Genomic DNA, 12,849 nt, shown 5'->3' on the forward strand with positions numbered 1-12,849 from the left:
AAAAAAATTTTCATCCTAAATAAAAGTTTAATTTTTCTTCGTGCGATTTTTTTGTTTGAAAAAAGATTATCATAATTGTTATATCGAGAAAGATGTTTATTATAACATAACATAGTGGATTTTGTATAATGAGAAGAATGTTACAATCAATCATAATAGATTGACTCCATAACACAGATGATCAACTTGCAATGGCCAAAGCATTTTATGCTTCTGATTACTTAGGCCATCAATAATGTTACTTAGGAGAGAGAGAGAATAGGAACAGTGGATTTTTTATATTCTTCTAATTAATTCATTAAATTGCAAATAAAAAATTATTATTAAAACTAATATTATATTAATAATATCGGTGTTATCTCAAAGTGCTACCTCATCATCTCGAGAAATTTTATTTACTGCGGAGGAACAATAGATTTTTCATACTCTCTTGATTAATCTATTCAATTTTGAATAAGATAAACTATTATCAAAACTAATTAATAATATCAAATATTTTAAATAATAAAAAATAGTTTGTGATATTTAAATATAAACATATTCAAATATATACAAGTATAAACACAATCAAATATATCCAAATAGAACTATAAATCAATAATTTTCTCCATGAACATCATTTTTTTCAATTTTCATGCATAGATATAGGTGCAAGATAGATCTTATGTAAATAATATATATATATATATATATATATATATATATATATATATATATATATATATATATATATATATATATATATACATGTATATATATATATATATATACATGTATATATATATATATATATACATGTATATATATATATATATATATATATATATATATATACATGTATATATATACATGTATATACATGTATATATATACATGTATATATATATATACATGTATATATATACATATATATACATGTATATATATACATATATATACATGTATATATATACATATATATACATGTATATATATACATATATATATATGTATATATACATATATGTATATATATACATGTATATATATATATACATATATATATATATATATATATGTATATATATATGGCATCTAGCAATACAAAATTAAAAATAACAAATGTAAATCTTAATTAGAATTTAGAACTTTTGATGAAATATTTTATATACTTTTACTATTATTTTATTTAATAAATTTTTTAGATATATGAAAATGTTAATATAAGATTAATTTAGTGATTAATTTTAGAATGTTAAAGTTATCGGTGTTGGATTTAATTCTCAAACATGCATATCATCGACAAATATTACTTAATATAATATAATAATAGAAACAGGTGAGGACTGTTCCGGAGATAGGATGGGGAGTGCTCTAACTGTCGCCTTCTCCGTTCCCGTCGCAAAGGGGCACATCCGCGAAGGATTCTTTTGACTTCTTTAAGTATGAACAAAAGATCAATATTTTACTTTTCGATATCCAATTGAAATTTAGGAAATTGATAATACCACAATCCTTTTTGCTCATTTTCTATTCATTTCCATAAAGATCTTTATGATGTAAGGAATCTTAGAAACCGCTCCCTTTAATTGCATGTACAAAATAGAAGACATATTGAGGAAGGTCACAAGACATGCACAGCATGAAAACGAATGGGATAGTGGTATAGTGGATAAGAATCGATTAACGGATGGCCAGCCTGCGGTGGGATCTTCGTAGAACCCTACAGCTCCCCGCAGATCGGATGGCTTGTGGTCATCGTGCTCTTTCCACGTAAACTCACTTTCGGATCAGTGTCTACCGATCCATAATTAAGATATTGTCGTTGAGCTTTGGTCTATATATATAAGAGATTGCAGAATCTATTGCATCGACACAGAGAGAGAGAGAGAGAGAGAGAGAAGATGGAGGGACAGGGAGAGAGCGGTGTGTCGGCAAGAGGAGCGAAAACGTATGCCTTTGCCTGTGCTATCATCGCTTCCATCATCTCCATCTTGATGGGCTACGGTGATCTGTTCTCTCCTCCTCCCTCCATCTCGTTCCTTTTTAATTGGTTGCGTGCATGCAATGCGCGCGTGTTGAATGATGATCGATGGATGCGCAGATACCGGAGTGATGAGCGGCGCCATGCTGTTCATGAAGGAGGATCTCAACATACAGGATGAGCAGGTGGAGGTGCTTGCGGGGATCATGAACATATGCGCGTTGGTCGGATCCTTAACCGCCGGGAGGCTGTCCGACTGGATCGGCCGGCGCTACACCATCGTCGTTGCCTCCATCATCTTCTTTGTAGGGGCGGTCTTGATGGGCTTGGGCCTCAACTACGGCATGCTCTTCTCCGGGAGGTGCATCGCGGGCGTCGGGGTCGGCTACGCCTTGATGGTCGCTCCTGTGTACTCGGCAGAGATCTCTTCCCCGTCCTCCCGCGGCTTCCTCACCTCCCTCCCGGAGATCTGCATCAGCGCCGGCATTCTGCTCGGGTACGTCTCCAACTACTTCCTGCGGCACCTCCCGCTCAAGTACGGCTGGCGTTTGATGCTCGGTGTCGCCGCGGTGCCTTCGGTCATGCTGGCCGTGGGGATTCTGGCCATGCCGGAGTCACCGCGGTGGCTGGTCATGCAAGGCCGGCTCAGGGACGCCCGGGAGGTGCTGCTGCGAGTGTCGAACACGAAAGAGGAGGCGGAGCTGAGGCTACGGGAGATAAAGGCGGCCGCGGGGGTCGACGAGAGCTGCACCGACGACGTCGTCGAGCCGGTCGCCACGCACCGCGGGGAGGGCGTCTGGAAGGAGTTGCTGCTCCGGCCTACCCCTGCGGTGAGGCGCATCCTCATCGCCGCCCTCGGTATCCATTTCTTCGAGCACGCCACCGGGATCGAAGCCGTGGTGCTCTACACCCCGAGGATCTTCAAGAAGGCGGGGATCAGCAGCAGGAGCAAGCTCCTGTTCGTCACCATGGGCATGGGGGTCACCAAGACGGCCTTCATCCTGGTGGCCACCTTCCTGCTGGACAAGGTGGGCAGGAGGCCCCTGTTGCTGACGAGCGTGGCCGGGATGATCCTGTCCCTCTCGAGCTTGGGGTTCGGGCTCACCATGGCGGATCACAGCCAGCAAACGCTGCCATGGGCGCTCGGCCTCTGCATTGCCTCCCTGCTCTTCTTCGTGGCCTTCTTCTCCGTCGGCCTGGCGCCCGTCACCTGGGTCTACAGCTCGGAGATATTTCCCCTGAGGTTGAGGGCACAGGGAGCCAGCATGGGGGTGGCTGTGAACAGGCTGATGAATGGAACGGTGTCCATGACCTTCATCTCTCTCTACAAGGCCATCACCATCGGTGGTGCCTTCTTCCTCTTCGCAGGCATTGCAATCGTGGCCTGGATCTTCTTCTTCTTCTGCTGCCCCGAGACGAAGGGGGTGTCCCTGGAGAGGATCGAGGAGGTCTTCAGCAAGGGATGCGATGGAAGCTCAGTGGCCGAGGACGAGGGAGTTGCCATGGCGAATGTAGCTTCTCCAAATGGTCACGTAAAATCATCCGAGTCATGATACCATACTATTCTGCTTCCTCAAGATGATATATGTAGAAATGAATAGAAAATGACAAAGCCGATGCTTGGCTGGCTTTTATACTTAGATTTTATCGGTGAAGGGTGGTTGGCTGCTCCTCCTTAAGCTTTTAGTATCATCAAATGTTCATTTATTGAATAATCTTTCTGTCCGTTATGCCAAGGAAGAACAACTAGGAGTGCGGGGTCTGTTAGGGTAGGGCATGCTTTAAACATATATGGGATGGGATGGGGATTAAACATATATGTTATCAAAAATTAATGCTACATGCGATTAAGCGTGCGACCTTTTTTGAAATATGATCGAGGGCAACAAATTATTCAGGACCGATGACACGATCGAGGGGAAGCTAAGAGGACGGGTTTGGTCGTCATGTACCGATGGTCGACTCATTTAACTTTTACGGTGATCATGTTCTAATTGGCAATCGCATGAAGGGATAGTGTGAGCTCTTGTGTGCGTGTCGATTACAATTACAAGGGACGATCCACGATCAAACAATTCAAGAAACCAATGCCTTCTTTATCAAGCCTCATTGGCCTTTTTTCATAAGTTACTCATGTCTTTGCTTAGATGGGTTATTCAACCCATGTGGTTGGGTGAGTGAGTAGCATGTTATTTTTTCTATTAATAATTAACTATATTTTATATATAATATAAAAAATTATTCTATATAGGTCACATCAAAGTCTAATCCTCAACTAAATATTGGTGGTCGCATTCATGTATCATAAATAAACTTAATAGTTGAAGTAAATTGAGATACCGAAAGGTCTTCTTCACAATGGTATTAATGTTTTCTTGAGCATTAATGGTGGCTACAGATCAGACCTACTAATATATAGATTAATCGTCTCATGTTTCACAAATGTACTTGACATCATTGATTCCATTCTTAATTAGTTCATTGATTCAGATGCTGATAGCATTGCCATCTTCCAATCTATCATTTTCACATACTGATACATGAAACCATCGTCTTTGTATAGATTATATATACTGTACTGTCACTATAAATAAAATTATTTCTATGACTCCAATCATGTCATTATGAGGACAAAGATAATAACATTCATGAGCTCCTAATGTAAATAATGTGGATATAATTATGATAACACATACGATATTCTTAGGTAGATAATCAATATGGCTTAGAAATGAATGTCCATAAATTATTTTCTGATGCTGTCGAGTTAGGTCTTGATCAGACCAAATCAGGTTGGTGCGCCAAATTCTACATCAAGACTCTTGAATAACAAATCAATAAACTTAATATTGCCATATTTTAGCAAGAAATATGCATGAGAAATAAATGATTATTTTCATAAGATTATCCTGAAAAGATCGTATCATAATTCATAAAAATAAATAAAGGTTCATGACGTTCACAGAGAACAAAGAAAATTATGATCAAGCCAGAAATATTTATCTTTATAAGACAATTTATATAAACTATTTGTTGTTATTCCTCGTCTCGAACATAAAAGATATGTGGCAAAACAAAAAATAATAACAAAATGACACCACCCTCTTCTCTTCTTCCATGCGGAAACAGATTCGGCTCCTTTCATGGATAGGAATCTAAAACTTGCAGCCGCTCAAACGATCAGTTTAAGCTGCAAACACGCAATGGAATATAATATGCATATAAAGATAACATGGTTTGACTCTAATGGATAGGAAGACACGTATACTACAAGATGGCTTTCCAAGGTCACCGAAAGCCAGGCGAAGTATACTTACATATTTTTTTGTTTGCATGCTTCTCTTCTCGGTGATCTCATTGACCTAAAAATGATTCTCCTCTCGCATGCTCCTGATAGAAACTCTTGACCTAAAAAAGATTCCACTATGACTTGTGTAGTTTTCTACCCAATCTGATGCGTTTTAGGGTTTGTGATCGCTTTTCGATGCAAAGTTTCCACAACCTTTTTGGTAGGAAAGCAATGTTTCCTTTAATGTGTCAGTCTCAAATATCTATTTTTATTTTTTGAACATTATTTTTAAAAATTAAAGATAAAGAAAAAAATTAAGAAAATGACTATTGAAAGTGATTATTATATAGCGGTGTCAATTTTAAATTTGATATGATAACATAAATGCACTTAACTTCAAAGTATAATTAGCCATTAGATATTTTCAAGTAAATTATGTTGTCAGTCTCAAATATCTATTGTAATTATTATCTTTTACTAAAACTTATTTTAAAAATCGATTAGGAGTTTGAGTGGAGAACTTTTTTTTTCCAAGTCAATCTTGAGTCAAACCTTTCCAACACCAAATTAATCTATGCCGATGCCTATGAGATTACATTGGGGTATTTTTTACTATGCCCCTTCGATGCTTAAGTTAATAAGCGATTCAAATGATTCAACTAGCATTTAAGATATAGGGTTGTGCATTGAGAACATACTCAAGGAGCTATTTTATAATGAAATTTATTAGTCATTATTTTTATAATAAGCATTAGTACCTCTTTTAGGTTTATCCGTAATTATGATTTGTCGAACCCATAATGCCTGACTCGTTACGTCACATGACGCTGTTCGAGTGTCGTCGATCGTCTGACTTCGAGGTGTCGATCGTATCCTTATAGCTCAAACAATAATAATATTAGTTTTTAAAATTTTATCACCTTTTGCTTGATTTGTAAACATGAATAAAATGATGAAATTTGATATATCATAAAATAAGGCAAATGGAAATGTCTTGCTGACACAATTGACAACGAAATGTAACAGTAAAGAGCTGAAGATAACGCCGTCTACAATGACGCGTGCTCGTTTAGGCCGCGAGCTTAGGGCTACAAGACAATTGGACGTCACATTGGTTCCCATCTTTGCCCACCAATCGCATCAGCGAAATGGACCACCATTTTCCCGTGAATGTGGTCCCACCGGATTCCACACCCGTTGACTTGGAAAACAAAAATGTGTTCTTAATTTTCCCACCACAATTATCTGAATAACTTTGCCGATGATTGACATAATTTGGTTTCGATTTGTTTGCAAGTTTGAATCGTGACACTTATTGACTTGATTTTTATCCTCTCTCAATTATGGATCATATTATATGGGATATTTTGGTCCCATAAAATCATCCGTGATAGAGATAATATTCAAAATTGCTCCACCTTAATCATAATAAAAATAATAATTTTTTAATTATTTATGATCAGAACTCTCGAATTATAAAAAAAATCAAATGTAGGAATCTTACCGGAAGGTAAATTTGATTTTATCTAAATTAAAAAAAAAATCTAACTCAAATATTTATTTTTCTTTCCGAATACATCAACTTAAAAAAAGTATAGTAGGAATCTTACCAAGAATGGACAATGATAAGACTATTTAACCTCATATAGAAGAGTATGAAAATCAATGACTTATCAGTCCGTTAGATCTCTCTTATCCTCAAAAAATATTTTTTAAAATTTATGTGCTTCAAAAAATAAAAATAAAACTATATGAGTTAAGATAAAACAGTAATTTTTATATTATCTGAATTCAAATCAAATCTAACTCGAATATTTACTTTTCTTTCCAAACCTAAGTTGCTTTGGTTGGGTTGGATCGGATAGGTAGACTTTGATACGAGAGTTGCCCAAATAAAATTCATATGGAACATCGATCCATCAACATTGCTCGCTAACGATGCTGAAAGTGGTATTTGATCGATCTCTAAACCCAACACAACCGACCAGAGACTCCAGACATTGCCCGGTGGACCAGGCCGTGTTGACTCTACCAACCATGGCACATGGATCCATCAACATTTTTTGCGCTAGAAGGAGGGCCATGTCGCAAGAGCATCTCGTAGGAGCCCTCCTCGAAGGAGAACCACCGATCGGTCACCACTCCGTCGGACCCGGAGATCGGCCCCTCCCCACCCTCGGGGACGGGGGAATCTCGGCTTCAACGTCAGATCGATACTGGCGCTTGTTCAACGACCCGGGATTGTCACCCCTCGGACTCACTGTAGGCCCCCCGGTCGTGTCGCCCGAGGCTTTCCTCAACCTGACCAAACAAGTATAAGCAATGGCGGGGATGATGCAGACTCTCGTCCCACTCATCCCCTAGATCTTACAGCCGACTACCCCGACCGACCCTACCCGGCAAAGGCCGGCCAGGGAACAAGTCAGTACAAGAGAAGCTCGAGATAGAATGGCAGATCCGAGAGGCTCGCCCGAGCAGAGTGCACCTGCGCCCTGCCAAGTCACACCGCCCCGCCCTGAGCCTGACACCATATCGTCCGACTCGGCGGATGACTCGTTCAGGATGCAACTATCCTGGGTCAACTATCGCCTGGATGAGTTCCAGCGAGAGCTTCAGAAATCGCGGAGCGAGCCGAACGAGGGCAGTTCGGTCGGATCCCCCTTTGTTCAAGAAATCCAAGAAAAGCTTGTACCCCTCAACTTCAGGCTGCCAGATTTGGAAACATATGACGACGGCTCCAACCCTGCGGAGCATGTCACCGCGTTTCAGGCTCAAATGGCCCTCTACGACACTTCCGATGCATTAATGTGCCGGGCGTTCTCGACCACCTTTAGAGGATCGGTATGAACATGGTTCAGCCGGCTACACCCGCTCTCAGTCTCATCCTTCGACTAGCTCGCAAAGGAGTTCGAGCAAAACTTCCTCACCAACGTGCTGTCACAGACTTAGCTGGTTTTGCCTAAGTCGTGCGACACCCTTGTGTGTCCATCCGCAAAGGTCAGCCTCCCCGAAGCCTCCAATGGTCCCTTAGGACTCACAAAAGAGAGAACAGGATAGAGAAAACGCCTCACTCGGGATCCACAAGCAAACATCTCCGAAAACACTGCATAGACAATGCAAATTACAAACAGACTCTACAAGCTCTGAATAGTTGCACAACAAAGGGTAAAATGATCCATTATAGATCAAAAATCTCTCACACGTGTCCACATGACACAACCTTTATTTATAAGCCTAAAGCGGCCACCAACTTAACTAAAATGGGACTATTAAGCCTTCAACCGTCCCTCTACATACTGTACAAAGCATAAACATACCAAAAGACACGGGCATACATAAGTATTACATCAAACATCATGTTTAGAAGTTTGTCAGTGCGACCCAAGCCTTCCATCGCCACCCTGCTGGCGTTATCTCAACACGAGGGTGAATCGCTCTCCCAATTCGTGGCGCGCTTTGCCACGGAAATCCGGGGATTCCCGGACGCTCACCCTCTTGTAACCATGCAGGCATTCCTAAGGGGCTTGAGGCCCTTGAGGGTCTTTTGGTCACTCATCGAGAAGCCACCAGCGACCATCCCCGAGATGCTCCAGCGCGCCAATCAGTACATCGCTGCTGAAGCCCTAATGGCGAGGAGGCGCGAGGACAACAAGAAACTGAGGATGGAGCAAGTCCGAGAAGCGGCTCTAGCGCCCCCATCGCAAGCTCGCAGGAGGCCCTATCAGCTCGTGTCAGAACCTGCGTTGCCCCAATCAGCATGCCACATGGCACGATAGCACCGCTCACGATAAAGAGTCTCCCGCCGGTAGACCTAATCCCGAGATCAACTACTCGACCAACGGGATCGGTCTCCTCTCGAGCCACACAGCTCGGTCCCCTGACCAGCGACTGGCCATTATCATCCTGCCATGATACCGTCGCTAGAGGATCGGCCGCTACGTCGGCCTAGCTCTTGCCCAAGCCGCTCCAGATCGGTTCCCGACTTGCGGCTCGTCGGCCCAACTCCTGCCCGGGTCGCTCTAGATCGGTTCTCGACTTGCGAGCTGCCGGCCCTAAAACTCAAGCCCGAACCACTCCAGATTGGTTCCCGACTTACGGCTCGTCAGCCCAACTCCTGCCCAGGTCGCTCCAGATCGGCTCTCGACTTGCGACCCGTCGACATAACTCTTGCCCGAGCAGCTCCAGATCGATTCCCGACTTGCTGCTCGCCGGCCCAACTCCTACCCGCGTCACTCCAGATTGGCTCCCGACTTGTGACCCGTCGGCACAACTCTTGCCCGAGCTGCTCCAGATCGGATCCCGGCTTGCGGCTCGCCGGCCCAACTCCTGCTCGGGTCGCTCTAGATCGCTCCCGACTTGTGACTCGCTAGCATCGAAACCTGAGCCCAAACTCAGTCACTCGGCCTGCAGGACCAACCTTCAGACCGAGCCACGCCTCACGGCCAATCTAATGCCTGAGTCATATCTCGGCCGACCCAATGTTCGAGCCACATCTCGCGGCCAATCTAATGCCCGAGTCGCATCTCGACCGACCTAACGTTTGAGCCACGCCTTGCCTAATGCTCGAGTCGCATCTCGACCGACCCAACGTTCGAGCCACGTCTCGCGGCCAATCTAATGCCCGAGTCGCATCTCGGCCGACCCAATGTTCGAGCCACGCCTTGTGGCCAATCTAATGCTCGAGTCGTATCTCGGCCGACCCAACGTTTGAGCCATGTCTCGCGGCCAATCTAATGCCCGAGTCGCATCTCGGCCGATCCAACGCCCGAGCCACTCCTCGCGGCCAATCTAATGCTCAAGTCGCTCTAGATCGATTCTTGACTTGCGACTCGCCAACCTAGCTCATCGCTCGAGTCGCTCCAGATCGATTCTCGACTTGCGACTCGTCGGTCCAGTTCATTGCCCAAGTCGATCCAGATTGGTTCTTGACATGCGACTCGCTGGCTCAGTTCATTGCCCGAGTCGCTCCAGATCGATTCCCGACTTGCGACTCGCCGGCCCAGTTCATCGTTCGAGTCACTCTAGATCGATTCCCGACTTGCGACTCGCTGGCCCAGTTCATTGCCCGAGTCGCTCTAGATCGATTCCCGACTCGCGACTCGCTGGCTCAGTTCATCACCCGAGTCGCTCCAAATCGGTTCCCGACTTGCGACTCGCCGGCCCAGTTCATTGTCCGAGTCGCTCCAGATCGACTCCCGACTTGCGACTCGTCGGCCCAATTCATTGCCCGAGTTGCTCCAGATCGATTCCCGACTTGCGACTCGCTGGCTCAGTTCATCGCCCGAGTCGCTCCAAATCGGTTCCCGACTTGCGACTCGCCGGCCCAGTTCATTGTCCGAGTCACTCCAAATCGATTCCCGACTTGCGACTCGCTGGCCCAATTCATTGTCTGAGTCACTCTAGATCAGTTCCCGACTTGCGACTCACCCCGGCCCAGTTCATTGCCCGAGTCACTCCAGATCGATTCCCGACTTGCGACTCGCCGGCCCAGTTCATCGTCTAAGTCGCTCCAGATCGATTCCCGACTTGCGACTCGCTGACCCAGTTCATTGCTCGAGTCGCTCTAGATCGATTCCCTACTTGTGACTCGCTGGCCTAGTTCATTGCCTGAGTCGCTCTAGATCGATTCCCGACTTGTGACTCGCTGGCTCAATTCATTGCCCGAGTTGCTCCAGATCGATTCCCGACTTGCGACTCGCCGGCCCAGTTCATTGCCCAAGTCGCTCCAGATTGATTCCCGACTTGCGACTCGCCGGCCCAGTTCATTGCCCGAGTCGCTCCAGATCGATTCCTGACTCGTTGGCCCAGTTCATTGCCTGAGTCGCTCCAAATCGATTCCCGACTTGCGACTTGCTAGCTCAGTTCATTGCCCGAGTCGCTCTAAATCGATTCCCGACTTGCAACTCGCCGGCCCAGTTCATTGCCCGAGTCGCTCCAGATCGATTCCCGACTCGTTGGCCCAGTTCATTGCCTGAGTCGCTCCAAATCGATTCCCGACTTGCGACTTGCTAGCTCAGTTCATTGCCCGAGTCGCTCTAAATCGATTCCCGACTTGCAACTCGCCGGCCCAGTTCATTGCCCGAGTCGCTCCAGATTAGTTCCTGACTTGTGACTCGCTAGCCCAGTTCATCGCCCAAGTCGCTCCAGATCGGTTCCCGACTTGCGACTCGCCGGCCCAGCTCTTCGACCAAATCACTCAATACCAATCCCCGACTCACGACTCGCCGGCGCCAAGCCTGAGCACAAGATCAGTTACTCGGCCTACAGTGCCAATCTCTAACTCGAATCACACTGCTTGGTCCTCTGACCGACGGCCTACCAATATTGCCTTGCCAGGGCGCCGCCCAGAACTGCCCCACGACGAGCCGATCCAACTTCCCCTCGCAAGCAGTCCACATCAACGGCGTTCCGATCTATGCGCACCTCCACGCGTCGAGCTAAAGACCGTATTAAGGTGTGGCTTGATACGTCCCGTCCCGGAAAAGCTTGGGATGGCGTCGTTCCGCGCATTTCGGAGCGGCGACCATACAAAGGTATCGCCTCATCTCCCGAGGATCGGCCGCTACGCCCGCGTACGACCGACCCTCATACAGTAGCATAAAAGCACCTGGCCGGTATCCGGCCAGGAAGGAAAGAAAAGACTCCAACCCGCCACTGACTTGATCGTCGGAGGGACCAAAGTCGGGAAACACCCGACAATGGTCTTTTTTGCAGGAAAGCTGTCATTGCAGGCAAGAAGGCGCTCGTCAAATCCCTACCAACGACGCTGAAAGTGGTGTTCGATCGATCTCTAAACCCGGTACAACCGACCAAAGACTCCAGATATTGCCCGGTGGACTAGGCCGTGCTGACTCTACCAACCACGACACATCCATCCATCAATAATATGTATGCCATATCAGTTTTATAAAGACAAACAAGTCATTTCCAAACCTTACAAGGATATTTTTGTAAAAATACTTAGTAAAAATATAATAGGAGTTTACTATTAGCAACCCTTTTACTATTTATAATTTTTTTAAAAAATAATAAATTATATTTTATTATTCTTGTAATTCCTTTTTTATCTTTTATTTTTTTTACTCAGCAGTCTTATTTGCGTACGCTATTATCGTTGGCTCTTTCCATTACTCATTTATTTTATTGAAAAGTTTGTAAAGGTCCGAATTAGAATATTTTTTAAGTTAATATAATTGATCTATTAAATATTAAATTAATATTAATTGATCTATGTATTTTTAAGTTAATAATATTAGCTGATCTATGTGTTTTGAATTATTACAGAATGTATATAATTTTAAAAATATTAAATTATTATAATAAATATTAAAACTATTTTTTCTCTTTTTTATCTTTAATTTATTTTATTTCATCATATATCTTTTTTTATTATTTTAAGTCACATTGAACAATTAAGAGGAGAAGAAGAAACAAAAAAAAAAACTGTTGCAGGTAAAAATCAAAACTATTTTATTAAAGTTAAATTACAAATTAAAGATATATATGCTTATTTATAAAAAATAACTTAAAAATATTTATAATTCTTAACCTGGAATTATAAATAAAGACTAATCTTCTAATAATACTAAATATCTGT

General features: G+C 43.6%; 1 protein-coding gene across 1 annotated transcript; it reads left to right on the plus strand.

Annotated features, from left to right (window-relative positions):
• Positions 1-1,864: 1,864 nt before the first annotated feature.
• On the plus strand, positions 1,865-3,599 carry LOC135628326 (probable polyol transporter 6). Its single transcript, XM_065134934.1, has 2 exons — positions 1,865-1,986; positions 2,084-3,599. Exons 1-2 carry the CDS (start codon positions 1,884-1,886, stop codon positions 3,514-3,516), a joined length of 1,536 nt encoding a protein of 511 aa, XP_064991006.1. The 5' UTR covers positions 1,865-1,883; the 3' UTR covers positions 3,517-3,599.
• The last annotated feature ends 9,250 nt before the right edge of the window (positions 3,600-12,849 follow it).

The sequence above is a fragment of the Musa acuminata genome, chromosome BXJ3-1, assembly GCF_036884655.1.
Source record: "Musa acuminata AAA Group cultivar baxijiao chromosome BXJ3-1, Cavendish_Baxijiao_AAA, whole genome shotgun sequence".
In the NCBI taxonomy this organism is placed as follows: domain Eukaryota; kingdom Viridiplantae; phylum Streptophyta; class Magnoliopsida; order Zingiberales; family Musaceae; genus Musa; species Musa acuminata.

What these genes read in the sequence shown, in the direction of transcription:
- LOC135628326 (XM_065134934.1), top strand. Translation starts at nt 1,884, where the DNA reads ATGGAGGGACAGGGAGAGAGCGGTGTGTCGGCAAGAGGAGCGAAAACG. An exon ending in CTCCATCTTGATGGGCTACG is followed by an intron (nt 1,987 to 2,083) that starts GTGATCTGTTCT and finishes ATGGATGCGCAG; the next exon opens with ATACCGGAGTGATGAGCGGC.